At 38.7% G+C, this 21,805-nt stretch overlaps 1 protein-coding gene and 1 pseudogene across 2 annotated transcripts in view; both read right to left on the bottom strand.

The window, feature by feature from the left end:
• Positions 1 to 6,398: 6,398 nt before the first annotated feature.
• Positions 6,399 to 21,805, bottom strand: part of PARL (presenilin associated rhomboid like) — a 51,153-nt gene continuing 35,746 nt past the window's right edge. For both annotated transcript variants that reach the window (XM_085879696.1, XM_085879695.1), the window contains 2 exons: positions 6,931 to 7,028; positions 6,399 to 6,783 (listed from right to left, as the gene is read on the bottom strand). In XM_085879696.1, coding sequence (XP_085735822.1) covers positions 6,675 to 6,783; positions 6,931 to 7,028 — 207 coding nt within the window. In that variant the 3' untranslated portion in view covers positions 6,399 to 6,674. The remainder of the gene's footprint in view (positions 6,784 to 6,930; positions 7,029 to 21,805) is intronic.
• Positions 14,497 to 15,884, bottom strand: LOC147028887 (uncharacterized; annotated as a pseudogene).

Genomic DNA, 21,805 nt, shown 5'->3' with positions numbered 1-21,805 from the left:
TCAAACACAACAAGCATAATCCGCGCTCTGCACGACATGTTGGGGTGGGTGTGTTTGAGAAAGGAACTGATGCAGAGTATCATTCATAATTTTACTTTAATGCAGTAAGTGGAATACGATTTCACTGTTTCAGAACCATTTTATTTACTTTTTTGTACCATGCACCTCATATGGTCTTTGAGATAATGTAAGCCGAATATCACGTTACTGGAGCGCAGAACAAAGTCGAAGATAGCGCGACACGAAACCACAAACTTGGAAATAATATATAAAATGTGTCGCCACTTGTGCCAATCATCCATCAGAAACTGCCCAGGAAATTAATTATTCCTCTCCCTGACTGATACTAATACATGTTAAATTTGGTCTGGAGATAATTCTGATGGAGGATGCTGGAGATAACTAACCTTCTCTTCACAAAACATTTAAATGTATGATGTATGAGTCAGAGTGAGGATTTATTGACAATCGAGACTGATTATATCAATGCCTGTGTGTGTTTTGACAGAAAAGAAGCTTTCAGATGGTTCAAGACGCTTCACTCTCTCACTCAAACAAGCATTATATTGTTATGAATCTGGCAGCCATTTGAACACAACAATCCCCGCAGTTCAGTTATTTCGATAAGTATGTGTTTATAGTTAGAACCCTCCCCTATGTTTAATGGGTTGATAAGTGTCCATGCACGGCGGGTTTCTTTCTAGCTAGATTTTTTCCTACATCTTTAAATCCTCCTCCCAAACCACAAACTCTTCGTTCTCGCACCATCGCCCACGTGCAACTTGTCACGTATAGGAGTGAGGTTCCCTCCGCCCACCGTGAGCTCATCCAATCGACAGTGGCCGACCCGAGATCCCCCCTCCCCACTACAATGGTGGATGGAGAATAGGGTGCTCCCCTAGTTGTTCCGTCTGGGTTCTCAGACACGCGTGGGGGAAGGGTGGTCGTTGCCCCCTCCCACCGGACCTCCTCCAATCACGGATGGCCACCATTTTCCCCCACCGAACCAATCAGGAGGCTCATCACCTCAATACGGGCTCCGCCCCCGCAATGTGGAATGTTCCTCCCGTCCAATAAGGGGAGGCCCTGATCGCCCGACAACCCCTAGGGCCTAGTCCAATCCGGAGGCTCATCGCCTCAGAGCGGATGCCTCCACCCCGCACAGGAGGAGGGATAAGGAAGATCGTGAGCTGTCTCCGGAGTCCTCGCTTCGTTGGTGGAGTGTCTGGTTCGGGGGTTCTTTCGGTGGTCTTCTTTTCGGTGGTTCCGTGGTTCTGTGCTTCGTGGTTCACTCGACGCGGCTGGTCTCATCCTGGTTTGCTCGACGCGGTTGATGATGCGATCTGACAACAACCACTGATGCGATGTTTGCTTTGAGAATGTTGATGGAGAAGTATAGGGAAGGCCAGAAGGAGTTACATTGTGTGTTTGTGGATTTAGAGAAAGCTTATGAGAGGGTGCCAAGAGAGGAGTTGTGGCATTGTATGAGGAAGTCGGGAGTGGTGGAGAAGTATGTGAGGATCGTGCAGGATATGTATGAGGACAGTGTGACAGCGGTGAGTTGTGCAGTAGGAATGACGGACTGGTTTAAGGTTAAAGTGGGATTGCACCAAGGATCGACTCTGAGCCCTTTCCTGTTTGCAATGGTGATGGACAAGTTGACGGACGAAATCAGACTGGAGTCTCCATGGACTATGATGTTCGCGGATGACATCATGATCTGTAGGGAGAGTAGGGAGCAGGCTGAAGCGAGCCTTGAGAGGTGGAGGTACGCACTGGAGAGAAGGGGAATGTTAGTCAGTAGGAGTAAGACGGAGTACATGTGCGTAAATGAGAGGGAGGGTGGTGGTATGGTGCAGTTGCAAGGAGTTGAGGTGGGGAAGGTGGATGGGTTTAAATACTTGGGATCAACTGTCCAAAGTAACAGAGAGTGTGGGAGAGAAGTGAAAAAGAGAGTGCAGGCAGGATGGAATGGGTGGAGAAGAGTTGCAGGAGTGATTTGTGACAGAAGGGTAGCTGCAAGAGTGAAGGGGAAAGTATATAAGATGGTAGTGAGACCAGCTATGTTGTATGGTTTGGAGACGGTGGCACTAACAATAAGACAGGAAGCGGAGCTGGAGGTGGCAGAGTTAAAGATGCTGCGATTCTCGTTGGGAGTGACGAGGATGGATAGGATAAGAAATGAGTATATTAGAGGGACAGCGCAGGTAGGATGGTTTGGAGACAAAGTGAGAGAGGCGAGATTGAGATGGTTTGGACATGTGCACAGGAGGGAAACGGAGTATATCGGGAGAAGGATGTTGAAGATGGAGCCGCCAGGCAGGAGGAGAAGAGGAAGGCCAAAGAAGAGGTTCATGGATGCGGTGAGGGCGGACATGCGGGTGGTTGGAGTGTCAATGGAAGATGTGGAGGATAGAGCGAAATGGAGACGGTTGATCCGCTGTGGCGACCCCTAACGGGAGCAAGCCGAAAGAGGAAGAAGAAGGATGATGTCTGACTAAGACATCATCCTATATCAAAAATTTCAACTGATTCGTGATCAGCGTGAAATTTGGCCATAAAAAAACACTCCTTTCAAAAAAAGTATGGTTGTATGCCCAACCCCAGTACTACTGAACTCCGAGTTTTGGGAGGGTTGACTCCAACAGTCCAACAATTATTACTCTGCCTCCTTTTCTGATTTATTTTGCAGAATCGGCTCTTGCTCTGAGTGACTATTCCTTTTTTGCCTGCCATTCCTTCCTAAGAACATTGTTCTTCTTTCCCTCATTTGTGGTCGTATCTTTACTTATGAAGATGTTTTGTCCTTTCATTTTCCTTCAATTTACTTGTCAATCTCAGCATCTCATCACACCGATGTTGATCCATCACCAAAACTATCAAGGGGCAGGCTGTATCATCATCCTAGTTTAGGTTTCCCTGCCCCCAGACATCTGCAGACTGTAATCTCAATGGTTCTTCCTATTACATCTGCGATGATTCTGGCAAAGGTTGCCACATCTTCCTCCTCCTTTCTGATGAAATCAGAAATCCTTATCTCTCTCATGTTGAAGATGATCAGGTTCTGCGTCCTTCTGTCTCTTGACTCCATCACAGATGTATGAATTCACCATTTCATCAGTCTGTTCTTCAGTTTTGGTTTTCAGCCAGTTAATCTCTCTTCATATAATCTCATTGGCCTTTTCCATACCATCTGCATGCCCAGAAATTCTGTCTTTGCATCGCTTCTCAATCACTGTCTTGTCAGATTTTCTTGACATCTTAGTCTCTAGCAGCTCCATTCTCTGTAAAACCTTTGCAATGAAAGCTTTACATCTCTCCTCAATCTCAAAGCTATCATGCTTTGCAGCCCAAGCAGTACCAATGGAAGTCTGAGTCTGGTAGTATCTTGTATTGCTTGAAAGACATAGAGGCATTTAATGCAGAATAGATTTTCATGTCTGCTGCAAACAACCAGTTCTTCATTGCATAGTTTGTAAATCCAAGTCTCGACATTTTTCACTCATAACGTCATTTTCACTTTGCAGTGCCTGACCTTGAGCATGAGTTTTGCTCAAAATTCTGGAAGTATGCTTTCTTGAATCACACTCACTATTCTGAGGAGCAGCAGCTGCACCCTTAGCAGATGCAACAGTGGAGTTGCTTCCTTATCCAAACAGATACTTCCTGTGGGGCTTTATTGATGAAGCCTTATCACCTTGGGACCTCTGTGAGTATCTTTAAGTTTTGGTTTCATTGTAAAACATTAATGGGTGTGCTCGGACCTCCAGCCTCAAAGCACCGGCCGTCATCCATACATCACAGGAAGAGAAGTGAAGCACAAGCAAAGAGAAGACAAGTGATGTGAGGAAAAGGCTTACACCATGGGTGCTGTTATGGGAATCTGTTTGGTGGCCAGCAAGTGAAGTTCATGGTGCTCGCTCGTGTTTACGCCATGTGATCACTCTTCCATCTATTCATACCCAGAAACAGATTTGCCAGAACCATTTCATTATAGTAAGTGAACGATGACGAGTGTTTCACGAATCCACGGGGGAAGGTTGACATTTCTTTATAATTGCCCTGTTCACTGCAGAACGAAACTGCATTCTGGTTTATTGCCAATATAAATTAATCATGCCATCATTAAATGGCTGAAGGTTGCATGAGGTTCCCATCTCGTTTTAGTGCGGTCACCATATAGGAGCCATTGGGTTTTAGGCGCGAAGACCATATTCCCATCTACAGCTGGAATTAAACCAATCAGGCATCTGTCTCTGTCTGTGTGTGTGTGTGTCTGTCTGTGTGTCTGTCTCTGTCTCTAATAAATTACAACCAACGTGCATGTTCACAGTGTAAACAAGAAAAATAGCAATCAGAGAATGCAGACCCTCACCAGGACTTGTTTTGTGTGGTGTTTGTGTAGTTTTGTGTGGCACTTGTTTGAAGGATGATGTTTATTATTATTCAAATTAATTCAGAATAGGATTAAAATAAATTCAATTCAAATCATATGGAAGACCAAATAGGTACATTCCTGCAATGGAGTCATCAGAAGGAACCTGGATAGGATTCGGGTTTCAGCTGCTACTACTCCACGCTCAAATCTATCTAAGCATGGCCAAGTGAGTCTTGTTCAAAAATAAATAAATGAATAAATAAGAACCCAGATTCAAAAAATTAAATAATTCTGGCTGCCAGACCATGTGTCTAATCAGATTGAAATTTGAAACATATATTCCCCATCACTACTAGATCATAAGTGTGCAAGTTTCACATCGATTGATGAAGCAGTTCAAGAGAAAGAATTTTTAAAAAGATTTTCACTCAATCCAATATGGCTGCCAGACCGTGTGACCTATGAACTATTTGTGAATACCCTGGTATCCCCAAGGCTTGGGGAATATTTGTGTCAAGTTTCCCCTCGATCTTTCAAGCCGTTCTGGAGATTTTCATTGGTTTTAGGGTAAATCCAATATGGCTGTCAAACCATATGACCTAAGACATCATACGTTTGAACGTTTTGTTCCTCATAGATAGGCGGTCATAAGTGTAAAGTTTCACCTCAATCTGTTCAGCCATTTTGGAGATTTTTGAAGGATTAAAAAAAAAGGCTGCTGAATCATGTTACAGATGACATCATCAATTTTTTTTCTGTGGACCAATTTACCACTAGATGACCCTCAAAAATGTTCATACTGATACGATGTAGCCTTCTACATATGCAATTATGACGTCACAACGAAGGAACCTAAGACGTCATAAAATTATTATTATTTTTAAATCACACTTATTCCCCATGAGGAGTACTTGCCACATGCCAAATTTAAATTTTGTCCTTGGTATGGTTTCAGAGATACAGGGGTCCAAGGTTTTTCTGCATTTCAAACATGGCTGCCATACCACATGACTTATGACATCATAATTATCATTAAAACATTCTACATGAGTAGATGCTCCGATGGTGAAAATTTTGTCTCAATCCGACAAGCAGATGCGGAAAAAAAAAACGCCAAAGTTTGATGCGGACAAACAGACAAAAAGGCCCCAAATTCAATGCCCTCTCCTCCGGCGAGGGTAAATAGAACGCCACTCAGTGGAGCGCGTACCTCCGCCATGCTGAACAGTTTACGTTTCGTATCTCACTGATAGGTGGGATCTGCATCCATACCTTAACCAAAATCTAATTGGCTTGTTCTTGTTACCTCCCCAACTCATCCACCAAGTTTTGTCATAATCGGTCCACAATTTTTTTGAGATATCATGCTCTATAGCATTTTTGGCACAATCTCTCAATGGTGAAGAATCAGTTTCAGAATTTGAGTATCTGGATCTGGATCTGAATCCTCACCAAAATCTGATCAATTCATCCTTGTCACATACCCAACATGTCCACCAAGTTTCATCTGAATTTTTCCATAATGTTTCAACATATTCTGCTCACAGACAAACATAAAATTCTGTCATAATTTATCCCATTTTGAAATATCATTCTAAATACAGTGTTGTTTTTGACCCCATAATCGCAATATGTGCCTTTCAAAATGATTTATTCCACCCCAGAATGCTCGGTGCGCATAAACAGAAACCCCAGGAAATGGTGGTGTTTGGGGCACCATAAAGTATTTTGTGTGTGCGAAATGAGTATTGTGACCTAAAATGGTTCACAAAATTTTGAAAGAGGCTGAAAATTCTCCGAGCTAGATCCGGATCTTCACCAAAAACAAATCAATTTTTCCTTGGCAAACACCTAACCTGTCCACTAAGTTTTGTCATAATCTGTCCACAACTTTTTTGAGATATCCTGCTCACAGACAGACAGACAAACAAACAGACAAGGGTGAAAACATAACCTCCGTCCACCTTCAGTAGCAGAGGTAATGAAAAGTAGGCAGTACAAAAATGATTGGGTAAACAAGTTAAGGGATTCCCCATGTCAATACTTTATTATGTCATCAAGCAGTTAACAGGCCGACAAGAAAAAAAATATGTGGTTGCAACAAATTTTTGCAAATTGGATCTTAAAATAGTTGTCAAAGAAGAGTAACCAATGTAATAGGAAAATGTTTCAAAATAATTCATCACAAAACAGCAAGAATCTTACGCTGAAGTTTTTGACCCATCCACAGGTATGGGAAAATCGTGCGATCAGTCCTGTCAGATAAGAGATCTCACTGCACCATTGGCTGGTTCCTCTAAGGCTCACGGCCGCCTTTTCTCTGGCCTGTTCGTAACTGATGCCACCTCGTGACAAAAGCTTCTCTGTTCTTCCAGATGAGGCTATAACCCCAATTTGCATACCAACTGTGTACGAAGGAGAAAAGACAAAAAATGGGGGGATTAGGACAAGAAAAGAGAGACGTGAAGGGCGTAATATTTAGAAAGACATATCAATGTGTAAATGTGCACAAAACAAGGACAGTTTGGTAGAGAGATGTGCACATTACTTACATGCCCCATAATACACCACCAAGATGTGCTGCATGATCAAAGGTTCTCCAACCCAAAAGCAGGCCTGCAGTATCAAATGCCATCACTCCTGCCAGAGCCTGCAATATGCAAACAGGAAAGACTTTGTATCCAACAACACTTAGAAGAATAGCGCACTTCTGGATGTATAAACACTTCAAATTGCCACAAACAGTGCCTCACCAAACACTTGTCAATGTAACAGAGCACACAAAGTTACAAATCTCTGACGATTATGCTATTTTGCATATGATCAATAAAAATGTATTTACAAAACCATTGTTTTTTGTGACAAATAACAAATAAATATGATTTATATAGCCTTTGACGTTTAGGCCTACCAGTCATGTCAAAAGGGAGGGTTTGACACAGTAATGTGTCCCATTATTCAAAGTCGCAATATTCGCTCGCTTACGCTCACTCATATTTCTCCTTTTCAAATTGGAACACATTACTTCGTCAAACACGTCCCTTTCGACACTAATCCCCTGTGGGGAGCTTGGGCTTCGCCTTCCTTTCATATGATCATTTCTTTAACCAAATTGTGTCATCAAATAGTGATCCTAAAAATATGCTTGTTTTATTTTCAGGAATAACTTAATTTATTCATCATTAAAAAAAACAAAAAAGGCGGCACGAGCCCGTTAAAACCCCCAACCCCATTTTTATTTAAACTTATACTTTTAATCCAAAAGGTATTGTATTTATTCCATCAATCATTACATATATTTTGTCATCAAATGCTGTTAGAGCTTTCTTACTGACACTCAGAATATTTCATGTTTATAATTTTGAATAAGATTAATCTCTCTTATCAACATCTTTTCTTTTCCATATACATTCAAGGTAATGTTAAAAGTTCATGGTCTCTTTTAATACACTCTTCTTCAGACCTTTAAGTTTCTTTTCACATTTGAATTCATTTAATCCTTTCATTAAGTATTTATAAGCATATGCCTTTGATCTAACACCTACAAATTCACTTAGTATCTTTTCACATAATTCATCTTTAAATTTACCAATAATGTTTTTACTCTTATTCGAAAAGAGCAGATTATGAGGATCATAATTACTTGGATCATAAATATCTTCAATAAGCTTTAGCCTGCACGAGAATGTATCATCCGAGAAACCATTTTTTACACGTCTTCCCTTGCCTAAGGCAAAAAATACCAAACTCTCTTCATCAGGAGATATTTAAAGCTCTAATCCCATGAAGAATGTTATCCCACAGACAAACCTGAATTTTACAGGCAAACAATTGTTCTCTCATTTCCGTGATGTCATCAACTTGTCTTATTGATTACAACCCAAAGTCCGACTTGCTTCATTCAGATGATGTCAGTGGAGGAGAATTTCGACCTTGTAGATGATTTACACTCATTTTAACAAGAGGAAAGTTATGTTTAAACCGATTAATTACATGTTGTTTTATACAGAATCCAATCACTATACGATTAATAATTATTGTTGTTTTTTTTCTGACAGGCTGTCCCCAAAAACAAAGTTGATGGACCCAATAACAATATTTAACCTGGTATTGGTTCAGCAGTTAGGGTGGTGGCTTGGGATTCTAGGGTCCTGAATTCAAGCCCTGTTGGCCGCTGAATTAGCACCAGGGGGTTGACAACCTGTCATCCTTCCGAGGTCGGCGGAATGAGTACCACTGTAGCAGCCAAAAAGGCTGCACACGAAGGGAAGGGATATTGATGGATTGATTAAATCTGGTACTGGCGTGATGCAGGCATGATGGGCCGAATGGCCTCATGCGCCTTAATTCCTTGTAAATCCTTGTAAATCCTTGATGTGGAAAATCAATCCAATGAATATCCTGAAGAATGGCAGAATATGAATGAAACCCTTACAGAACTTCAATCAGTTGAAAGGGAACTACATAATGAAATGATGAAGCATTTTGAAGACCTATCCCATCCTTTAGGATTTCCCCAAACTGGAAAGATAACAGAACAAAGGATTGACTTTAACACCTTGGATAAGAAGTTATTTGAGAGGTAAGAGATACACTTATTCACAAACTTTTATTTCAAAGCAGAGACAACTTGGTGTTAATTTTACCCTGCTTGTTTTATATTTCCAACATTAAAAATGAACCAAACAACATGATGGTTGGTTATGAAACCAATGACTTTCACAACCTTGAGTGGGACTATTTTGAAATTTCATGGAGTGCTGACTCATTTCCAACTTGTTCCAGTTTAAACCTCCGTCTGGATGAACTAAACACAAAACTCAATCTTATGGAGGTAAAAGTTTTATTTTATTAATTTATTAATATTATTATATAATCATCTTTATATACCCTTCTGATTCTTCCCTCTGTTTTAAACAGAATATGGTGTCCAAGTTTCAAAATCGCAAGCCATCCGAAGAAGACTGCTTGGAAAGAACGTTTACTTTCACAATTGAATATTTACCGACCCCCCCCCCCCCAAAGAAAAATGTTAAATGTTTTCAATGTTGTTTAATTATACATGTTTTGTTTACAATTATTTAATTCGTAATTACAAAAAAGGATAAAGGAGGGAAAGGGGGGGCAAGGATTGGGGGGGGAGTGCACTCTGCCCCCCACCCCCAAACGACACATTGCCCCTCCTCGTCACACTCCCTCCCCTCCCGGTATGTGTGTGGGGAAAGATGGGGGTGGGATGAGGGGGATGGTGGATCAAGGGTGGGGGCACACAAGGGAAGGGGATGATGGAGTATATGGGTGTGGCTTGTGTTTTCATTATATAAACTAGGGAAAAGCTGTTATTGATTTTAGCCATATTAAATTCTTCTATTTGTTATTTGCTAACACTGCTTCCGCAAATCTCATTATCGCCAACAAGTGGAGAATATTCTTCCTTACGAGACTGATTTAATTCTTTCAGGTCTTCAAGGATTATTTCAAACTAGTACGTGCCCATAAAACGTAAAAATAAAAATAAAAATTAATAAATAAATATTCAAACCGCGAGCAACAAACAACAACCACACAGGCCGTTTCTTCGCTCTCACGTGCCCGTACGTGCGTGGCCCGGAAGTTGGCATATTATTCGCAGTTACGATTATTCGCAATTTAGTTTTAATACCCAATTATTCAATTAGCGCCAACGTATTTTACCTTTTCGCAATGTCGTGGCAAGGAAAAACAAAAAGAGAAGAGAAGAGAGAAAAAAAATTACTTCTTGGTTCGGAGCATACCAGCACTCTGATGTTACCGAAATTTATGCACCGTCTCATATGAAAACGATCATAACTTGCGGTATGAAAACGATCATAACTTGCGGCATTGTGTTTATCTATAAATGCGCATAAGAAATCGAGAAATTATTAGAATACACAAAGTCATCACTCTCCGGAAGTCCGTACATTGTAACCCGTAATGGGGAACGCAGCTGAGCTTCCCTTCCCCATCGGCCACGCCCACGCAACAACGTGTCTTGTCATTGGTTTGGTAAATAAATGGCCATAACTTGGGAAGCACTTGTCCGATTAATATCAAACCTTGAAAAGGCACATCCTCAGGGCCCCAGCAATATACCTGGCAAGTTTCAATTAGATCGGACCAGCGGTTGTTGAGAAACAGTGGTCTCACACACACACACACACACACACACACACACACACACACACACACACACACACACACACACACACACACACACACACACACACACACACACACACACACACACACACACACACACACACACACTGCTGGAATTATAGATAGATGACCAATTATACCCTAAACCATTCATATCATATCCCCAAGGTTCTATTCTCTACCAAACGATACGCCCTTCTTTGTAAAATTTTATTTCAATTGGAACTGTGAATTCTATATGACCTGGAGATAAAATCAACATCTCTATATCTTTGGAATACACAGCTGTTTTATTTAAGGATATATATATATATATATATATATATATATATATATATATATATATATATATATATATTGTGATAAATCACTTAATCTCACCAAGTCATTCGCATCAGTCGGGTTTGAATAATTTATTAATTTATAAGCATTTTTTATGTTAATATTTTTTGTTATCCCATATTTCTGTCATCCAGCCTGTGCCTTTGTGTAATAATTTGACAAATCAATATCCAGTTCTTGGGATACACCAAAGGTAGAAGCATCTTTTCCAACATAAGTCATTTATATTAGATTAAAAATAACATCATAATTTTTTTTTATTATTGCTGAGTTGAAATAACACATCCAGACATAATTGACCACACCACTTGGAATTTAATTTTTGTTCTTGAAATGTTTGATAAAAACCATTCTGTAAAAATTTTCATGTCAACAGGTGGTGAAAGACCATAACTATCAAAATAATATTTGTCATTATTATAAATGCAAACCCAATGAGAACCGTTTCCATTATTATCTCATAAATTCATAACAATATTCTTTGTATTTCAAGATAACTTTATTAATTCATCTCTGATACAAATAACCACATCATCAATTATTAATTTTTTACAGTATTTGGCAAGGTCTATATTTGATATTGTATTCTTTCCAAATTATTTAAACCACTCATCAATGCTCATTTATTTATGAGAAATATATAATCCATTACCCCTTTTTGTTCATTTTACAACTGCTTGTGCGATAGAAGAAAGCATATCTCCAACTAACAATCTATGTCTTTCCAACTCTTTTTGAGCCTGAAGTTGAGCCTTCCTTTCGTTGGCAGTTTTCACCACTGCTGAAATACCGCCTGTCAATGCTCCAGCCGCATTTAAATCAGCAAATAAAGGAATTAGAAATGGGAGAAATGTTTCAATCATCTCTCTTATTGCATATTTTTTCAACATTGGTTTTGACATTTTAATTTTAAGTGAGCCAGTATCGTTCAAGATTTTCACCTATTCTCTTGTGAGCAAAACATCAATTCTCACTGCTCCTTTTCTCTGAATTGTATTAACGTTAATCATACAAGGCTTTTGATTTTGAATAAAAAATGATCGTTTATCAAGATTGATTTGATTAACATACGCCCCAGTTGGCACTTTACGACTCATTTATCAAAAAATGTAAGTTCTTAATCGGTCTTTTATTACCATTGCTTTCACACACCTTTTGGAAAGATTTGTATGCTTCAGCATAATTATTTTTATCCCAGCATAATCAATTTTTATCCCAGCAAAAAAAGCATAATCAATAATAAATTTCTAATCTGTCTCGTTCCATCCAGAGAAACCCGAAGTTCTTTCACCCTGGCATTATCACTCAACGCATTATTCTTATCAGAAGCAGTATCTCCACCTGGTTTCTTTAAAATGAGCCATAGGTATCGTGGCTTTCCTTTGAGAACACCCAAATTCCACGTGCAAGTGGTTTGGTTCAGTTTAACATGCTGGCATCTTCTTTTAAGGAAAGATACATTTAGTGGTTTCTTTGAGTTGTCTTCCATTGAACATCTCTTCTGTTTTAAGATTGTATTCAATAATAAGCCTGGTGTTGGCTTAATGGTTAGGGTGGTGAGCTTTGGATCCGAGGGTCCCGAGTTCAAATCCCTCTCAACTGTTGAATTAATACCAGATGGGGTTAACTCGGCCTGTCATCCTTCCGAGGTCGGCAAAATGAGTGCCAGCTTGCTCGTATCCTGTGTCGGAGTGACGACCCGTCCAGGATTGTGCCCAATAGCCAAGGAAACTGTTTAGGCAGCACCAACGCTCTGCACAGAGTATGGTCCCAATATCCTCTCCTCCTCCTCAATAATATACCAACTCAGTTCATAAATAACAAATTTCTTCTCAGCAGCAAAAGCATTAGCAGCACCAAAAAGCAATCGATTTTCATTATCATTCCTTTGTAGTTGAAATCTAATTTTAAGTCCATACAGAACTTTATCGTAATCACAAAATCCAAATATACCTTGAAGAGGAACTGCCACGGTAAAACTATTTTCTGCTTTTGCATCATCGTTATACATTCCTTTTCTTTGACGAAAAACGGGGTCTGCATTTGTTCTCATTGTCATATCAGGAATAAAACCTTTGACAGCACACTTACCCATTCTATCACTAAATGAATGCAGTATAAATGTCATCATTACAGATGTAGCAGAGACATAATCAACCGCTTCAACTTCTTGTGTTCCAATATACAAACGAACACCATCAAACATTTTCCAGAATAAAACATTTAAGAGTGCAGCATTTGTGCTTTGAGCAGCCTTATTGAATGAAAATTTACACAACAAGAAACTATCGGCGAGATTCAAATAAGTTTGTTGATTATATTTTTCAAAACTTATTGTTCCATTTGTATTCCAGTCTGTTCCTGTATTCCTGTATTCCAGTCTGTTCCTGTTAGAACATTTATCTTGAAGTAGTCTTCTTTTTCAGTAGAGTTTGAGATGACAATAGTATCATACAAATCATAGATACTATCAATTGCTTCCATACTTGTATTTATTTCGTTAAAAAAAAGTTAAAACTTTTGAAACCCTGATCCAAGTATTTGAATTATTTTCTGTCGTTCTTGGGGAGACAATGGAGTTTTGCCTTTCTTAATTTCTTTTATTGCTTATAATTTATGGGATTCCCTTTGGGCATCGTTAGATGCCTTTAGAGCTCTTAAGAGCACCCGCTACATTTCCCATGGCAGAAGCAGTTGAATCAATTAGGTATTTATGTTTAAAAGTAGTTGAACCTATACCCATTAGAGTATCAATTATCCCATCTCCTTTTTTTCGAAATTGATATCCGACACCCCATTGTCTCTTAGGTTTATAGTATCTTCTACCAAGATGCATACATTCACCCTTGCAGTATGGGGAAAGGAACATCCCATCCCCTGTAAGTATTATATATTTTCCCAACTCGTGTTTCCTTACAATAACTCGTATTTATCTATTGGAAAACTTCACATAGGTGAATTCTGATGGATATTTCTCCATTAAAAGAACTCATATGAGTATCCTGATCAGTTATCCTAAAATTTACTCTGTATATTGTTTTTCCAGACACAGGTAGATAAACCAGATTTTTCAGCTCCATATTGAATTTAAAACCAATTGGGGTTGAGTTTGCGCTGAATGAAAATATTGTATTTGTTCTTATTCCATCATTAGAAGCACCATCAATTAAATCACAGTGAATTAATACCAAATTTATACCTGAGGATATTTGAATGACATTATAACTTTAAAACATTCCATTAGTTTCAATCTTTTTTGAAGAGAAACTCAATAACCCTCTAAATGAATTATCAATTTGTGAAATCAACCTTGAAATTGTTTTTAGGTTTAATTGTTGATTTTGAAGTATGTTTTTGAATATCTCTTACAATATTTTTGGTTCATCACCCTGTTCTTTCATAAGGCAAGCCATTTCAGAGGATATTTGAGAAATCTCGTATGCTCCGGGTAAAACTGTTATAGTTTTGTATCTGCTTCACGGATTATAACTAAACTTGTCATTTTTCTCTATGATATTAAAAAAGGTATTATAAGTTTCCATTGACAATAAAAATGCCTCATTTTTTTGTTGCGTCAAGTTGTAGTGTGTATGGGAACGAAGTTGTGTGATCACTCGTGAAATTAAAACTCAGGATTGTGCTTCTCATTTATAAGTTTTAAAAAGTCTGTATATAATTATTATAAATCTCTTTTATATTTTCTGAAAGACCAGACTTGTTAAATAATCTTGAAAACAAGATAATACAAATCATTTTTCTTCTAACATTCAGTAGTAGTAATTCTACCATTATCTTATCGGTAAATAAAAATACTTCTTTATAATCTTTCAACAATAAAAAACATCTCATTTGCATCTACAATTGATGATTTTTTTTTCATTTTCATCATAAGGGAGAATTAAACTCATTTCACATGGGATAATATCTTTGTATTGACATTTATTAATTATTTTAAAATTCATTAACCGGTCTAAAATGGCTGACGCTTCATTAAAACAATTGTTGTTTCCAGCCTTCTTACTACCTAACAACAATAACAACCTATGAAGTAATTGTGATGGGTCATTTGTAAGGAAACTACCACCTGACCCAAGCCTACTTAAAGCCTCATTTTTTCTCCCAGCAATATGTTTCTCCTTTTCATTCTTCTTTCTTCTCCCAGCAACACGAACTCCATAATCAAGTGAGTTTAGTAAATCAACATATGCTCTTTCATCCTCATTTTTCATATTCAATGGCTCAATGAAATAATCTGAAACTCGATTCTTGGCTAAAATGTAATATCCATCTTTTGTAAGAAGAAACATTAATCTGGGGGTAAATTTAACAGGTGGTCGGACAGAACTTAAGAACCTTAATTCATAATTAAATATCAATACCTTTTCTTTAACAAGATAGAATATTGTTGGTTGTTGTGTTAGAATGAGACTTGCTATAGTTTTTGAATCTGTGTTGGATATTCATTGTTTTGGACAGCATTCACAACATAATCAGGGGGTTCATTTATCTCTTCCACTTGTTGAAATAATCTTTCATCATCATATTCTAATTATCCTCTATCCTCTCGTTCTTGCTCCGACATTTGATGAAAATCCTTTATCATTAGAAGTTTTTTAGGGGAGTATTCTATCATAGGAAATGTAGACATTTGTTGAGGAGTTATTAAAAGTGGTTTTAAAAAATGTATCTTCTTTTCTTTCAAACGCTTCTTCACCCGATATTTTTTGTCTGCGTTTCTTCTTTATATCTTCCTTTTGTTTTATAACTTTTGAAATCAACTGTTGATGCTCCTTAAACCATCTTGCTCGTTCATTTGCATCCATTTATTTTTTGATAAATACAATTTAGTATCCCATCTTGTTTCACAATAATATATTTATATTTCCAGTTGTGTGTTTAATATTCTCCTCAAAATATTTCTAATACACAATGTAGAACAATTGTCTCTCCAATTTTTTCTTATAGCTCTTGAATTTAACTTGAATAAAATAAAAGTATTAGCATTATTTATTATCGAGCGATGAGGGAGTTGAAAGTTTGATTGACGAAGATATATACAATTACAAGAAGAATGTCTCTTTCTTGTACAGTCGCTATGCATAAACGTTTGGTTTCTCTCATTAATACAATCATCAAAGATGATGAGATTCTTTTTTGATTTCTCTAGATCTTGGGGTGAAGGTATATCATCCGTATTATCACGAAAAATACAAGTTATAGCTTTTGATTTCTTTTTACATTTCTGTGTTTCACAAAATAGTTGGATTATATCTTCAATGTTAAAATCATTTAGTTTGTTTTGAAGTTAAAATAAACCAATTATGTCTTCTTTTTGAAGACCTGCATTAAAACCTTGTGAGAGTAGTTGATACTCGGGCTGAAAACTTGACTTTGTGAAAATTATTAAATTATCAAGAACTAAAAAGTTGGGAGTAAGGAGCATCTTTAAAAACAGGCAGGTTTTTCCACATCCGATTGAACCAACTATTACACATCTTAATTAATTTGGAAGATTTTATGGTTGTTAAATTTTATCATATTTTCCCAAATGGGTAAAAAAAAATCATTCATTTATACATTTAGAAAACAAATTATTGAAAAATTTTATTCGTTTTTTTCGAAACTTTTATCCTGAGTTCAGGTATAATTTCAAGATGATCCATTATTTTATTTATACAATATATTATGTTGATATTTCCCTGAAAATGACAATCGTGAATAATATATATCATCAATCCATGAAACATTAGCATCATTTGATCAGTCTCTTCTCTTGTAAGAAAAGGTGTATTCGCACCCTCATACTTAACATTTATTTGTCATATTAATCTTGTAAAGTAATTCATTTTTGGTGCAATTTTGAAACAGTTATGTTCCTTTTTATATTTTTTATTTTCATTAATTAGAAGATAATTACAGAATATACATTGTTTATAGGCTTTTGACTCTGTGTTTAATCCCACTCTATCACATGCAGGACAATTCTCAAATTTGTCATATGGAGAATTAGGGTATTCAAGAGGCTCAAGATCTGGCATACTCTTCATATTTATATAGTAAAACTTTGCTTCAAATAAAATTAATCTTCGGTATCATCTTCGGTACTTTCATTGGTGCTTTCACAGTTATCTAGAAAACTACTTTCATAACTATCGTTTGAACACAAACTCTCGGTATCATAACTGTCTTCTGTTCCAACAGAGACACTATCATCACCATCATAATCTTTAAATCTTCACTTGAATAATGACTCATATTTAATTAGTAGAAAAAAAAACATTACCATCTATATCCATCTACTTTTTTTCATTAACAGATTCAACTTCTACATTTTTTAAGTGAAAGGTAATTTTAAAATGGTCCTTAATTACCACTGAACAAAATATCATTTCACCTGATATATTAACATCCTTTATTTCATCAAGATTTACATCTTTTGGGTTGTTGAAAAAATGCAAATTTCTCCTTGCTTATTGCTGATGGTCTTATCTTTTCTTTTCAAAGCTTCATCCATTAGTTTTTTCTTTTTTGATACTTTTTCTTGTTTCATTGCTTTTTCTAGTTTTGAATATATTGCTGGATGGAGAGGAGAAACTTTTGTTAGAGCTACTTTAATTGATCTTCCAGATACACTAAAAACCCTTCCACTGAAGGAAATTGAAGAACTCATTATCAACCATAATTGATTTTATCCAATAGTTGTTATATTTATCATTGTTCAATTTTACATCCTCAACATATTTCTCAGAATATTTTACAAATGCAGAGATTGAGTGAAACCTGTCTTTTGTGTCTTGATACATTGTATTTATTAAGTAAAAAAAGTTTGTGGATAAAATGGTTTTAGGCACAGATTCACCTATTAATTAAACGGAATTTTCATCAAGAATTTTTTTGTTTAAACGAAAAGTATAAATAAATTACCGTGAGATTTTAATCAAGAAAATTATATTTTAAGCAAAGTTTTTCGATATAAATATGGTGAATACAATGTACTGTGACGTTTGTTATCATGAATATAAATGTTACAAAAAAACCACCTTCAAACCAACAAACACACATTCAATCTTTTCAGACAAATATCTCCATTTGAACGAGAAACAATACATTGTGATGTCAGTTCTAAGGATGTCTGAAGAGAGTTATAAAAAAAACACCTTCAATCACAAAAACACGTAAATAACATTGAGAGAAACTTGAAGAGAAATAAGAAGAAAATTGGATTAGAGGGAGATGTCATTGAGACAAAATCATTTGAAACAACAACTCTTCAAAGGTGTTTTAAAGATCAGACAGATGTAAAACTTAAAAGATTTAATATTAATGTGAGATCCATTTGGGAAGCCATTCATATCTCAAGGGATTCAATTATCAAGGTTGTTAGTGGAATGTTGAAAAAGCATAAATCATTCAAAATATATCTTGGAACCCCCTTTACCTTCTCAAGAGAAGATCATCTGTTGGAAGTAAATATGATAAGTTGCAGTTGTGTAGAGGACCTGATGCAGCTGATGAATTTGTTAAAAGGATTGAGGATGATTGTATTAAGCTAACTAAAATGTCAAGAACAAATAAATCTCTTGACTTGTCTCCTAATGAATCAAAAGAATATGAAGAAGCAAGGATTTGTCATATATGCTCAGAGGCTTTGGTAAAAACTGATAAAAGGGTTAGAGATCACCTATCTATAATTCCAGCAATGTGTGTGTGTGTGTGTGTGTGTGTGTGTGTGTGTGTGTGTGTGTGTGTGTCTGTTTGTCTGCGACCGCCGATTCTCGACGACCGCCAGTCCGATCTGATTGAAACTTGCCAGGAATATTGCTGGGGACCCGCGAATGTGCCTTTTCAAGGTTTGATATTAATCGGATAAGCGGTTCCCAAGTTACGGCCATTTATCTGTCGACCAATGACAAGCACGGTGCTATGACATCACGAATGACGTCACAATTGATGTTTATTTATTTATTTATTTATTTTTGCACGATTGACGGTCCGATCTGATTGAAACTTTCCAGGAATATTGCTGGGGCCCCACGGATGTGCCTTTTCGAGGTTTGATATTAATCCCACGAGCGGTTCCCAAGTTACGCCCATTTATCTGCGAGAGAGGGGAACGGGAGAGGGGGGATGAGAGTGGGGGCAAGAGAGAGGGGTGAGAGAGGAGGGGTAAAGAGGAAGGGCGAGATTAGGGGTGAGAGAGGGGGGAGAGAGGGGGGCAAGAGAAGGGGAGAGAGAGGGGGGCGAGAGGGGGCGAGAGAGGGGGGCGAGAGAGGGGGCGAGAGAGGGGGCAAGAGAGAGGGGGGATGAGAGTGGGGGCGAGAGAGGGGGCAAGAGAGAGGGGCGAGAGAGGGGGGGATGAGAGTGGGGGGGGCGAGAGAGATGGGGCGAGAGAGGGCTGCACATACTGGCACTCACCTACGGGCACTCACCTACGGGCACGCACCTACGAGCCCGTACTCGTCTATCTATAATTCCAGCAATGTGTGTGTGTGTGTGTGTGTGTGTGTGTGTGTGTGTGTGTGTGTGTGTGTGTGTGTGTGTGTGTGTGTGTGTGTGTGTGTGTGTGTGTGTGTGTGTGTGTGTGCCTGTTTGTCTGCGACCGCCGTTTCTCGACGACCGCCAGTCCGATCTGATTGAAACTTGCCAGGAATATTGCCGGGGCCCCGCAGATGTGCCTTTTCGAGGTTTGATGTCAATCAGACGAGCGGTTCCAAAGTTACCGCCATTTATCTGTCAACCAATGACAAGACACGGTGCTATGACATCACGAATGACGTCACAATTAATGTTTATTTATTTATTTTTTATTTTTGCACGATTGGCGGTCCGATCTGATTGAAACTTAGCAGGAATATTGCTGGGGACCCGTGGATGTGCCTTTTCGAAGTTTGATATTAATCCCACGAGCGGTTCCCAAGTTACGCCCATTTATCTGCGAGAGAGGGGAACGGGAGAGGGGGGATGAGAGTGGGGGCAAGAGAGAGGGGTGAGAGAGGAGGGGGGAAAGAGGAAGGGCAAGATTAGGGGGGAGAGAGGGGGGCAAGAGAGGGGGAAAGAGGGGGGATGAGAGTGGGGGCGAGAGAGGGGGGCAAGAGAGAGGGGGCGAGAGAGATGGGGCGAGAGAGGGCTGCACATACTGGTACTCACCTACGGGCACGCACCTACAGGCACGCACCTACGAGCCCGCACCTACGGGCCCGTACTAGTCTATCTATAATTCCAGCAATCTGTGTGTGTGTGTGTGTGTGTGTGTGTGTGTGTGTGTGTGTGTGTGTGTGTGTGTGTGTGTGTGTGTGTGTGTGTGTGTGTGTGTGTGTGTGTGTGTGTGTGTGTGTGTGTGTGTGTGTGCGCCTGTTTGTCTGCGACCGCCGTTTCTCGACGACCGCCAGTCCGATCTGATTGAAACTTGCCAGGAATATTGCTGGGGCCCCGCAGATGTGCCTTTTCGAGGTTTGATGTCAATCAGACGAGCGGTTCCAAAGTTACGGCCATTTATCTGTCAACCAATGACAAGACACGGTGCTATGACATGACGAATGACGTCACAATTAATGTTTATTTATTTATTATTATTTTTGCACGATTGACGGCCCGATCTGATTGAAACTTGCCAGGAATATTGCTGGGGACCCGCGGATGTGCCTTTTCGAGGTTTGATATTAATCGGACGAGCGGTTCCCAAGTTACGGCCATTTATCTGTCGACCAATATCTGCGAGACAGGGGGACGGGAGAGGGGGGATGAGAGTGGGGGGCGAGAGTGGGGCGAGAGGGGGAGAGAGAGGGGGAGGGAGAGGGGGAGAGAGAGGGGGAGAGAGAGGGGGCAAGAGAGGGGGGATGAGAGTGGGAGGCGAGAGAGGGAGGTGAGAGAGAGGGGGCGAGAGAGGGCTGCACATACTGGCATTCACCTATGGGCCCGCACCTACGGGCCCGCACTAGTTGTCATAAAACGTGGAAATATAGAGGAGCAGCTCATAATAAGTGTAATCTTAATTATAGAATCCCGACATTCATTCCTGTATTTCTTCACAATAATTCTCATTATGAGATGCATCTCTTCATCAAAGAACTAAGTAAGACTCCAGGAAAGATAACAGCAATTCCTAATACAGATCAAAATTACATCTCGTTTCCAAAACATATTTATACTCGTGAAATGGGTGTAAATACAAATATTAGATTTCTTGATTCTTATAAATGAGCGGCAAGCCCTCTAACTTCTTTGGTTTCAAACATCTCCTCTTTTCCTATATTTTCTAGTCAATTTAGGACTGAAGCCAACTTGGGTAAAGACATTTCTCCTCTTACTAAAAAGGGCATTTACCCATATGATTATATGGATTCCTTTGAAAGATTTAAAGAAACAAGATTTCCTTCTAAGGCCTTAGTTATTTTATAACTTGGTTTACGGATCCGCCGACGGTATATTTGCCAAAATGAAATATAAATATAAAACACATTTTAGCCTTTTCTATTTATACATTTTCCGCCGAAGGTGCAAAAGTTTCAAAACCCGAAATGTAAACATCAACATTTATTATCAAAATATAATTTTGTGCGCGCGCGCCAAAATGCCGAGTCACCTTTCACCAAACTGCGCAGTGGTCTTCAGTCATGGCATCTGAGCAGTGGCCAGCGTGGTTCAGATTGACTGTTGTTTCTGGGGTGAAAGTGATTGTTAAGAAGTATGTCAGTGGTATAAATTTGAGTGACTGTATTGGTGATTTAATCAGGCAATATCTTGACGACGAATATTCTGGCCGAACTATTGCATCAATTCAGTGCAGCAGCAGGGATGATTCGCAGGCTACTCTCGATCGTGCCGATTTTGTTTCCATCGAAAGTTGTACACCGCTGTTCGTATTGAAAGATTTCGGTGCCAAATACGTCAAAGTTTCCCTGCGAG

This window comes from Eptatretus burgeri, chromosome 4, assembly GCF_056783735.1.
Source record: "Eptatretus burgeri isolate ZD-2024b chromosome 4, Ebu_testis_v1, whole genome shotgun sequence".
NCBI classification, from domain to species: domain Eukaryota; kingdom Metazoa; phylum Chordata; class Myxini; order Myxiniformes; family Myxinidae; genus Eptatretus; species Eptatretus burgeri.
Note: the sequence above shows the minus strand (reverse complement) of the source record. Positions and strands in the feature narration are given on the sequence as shown.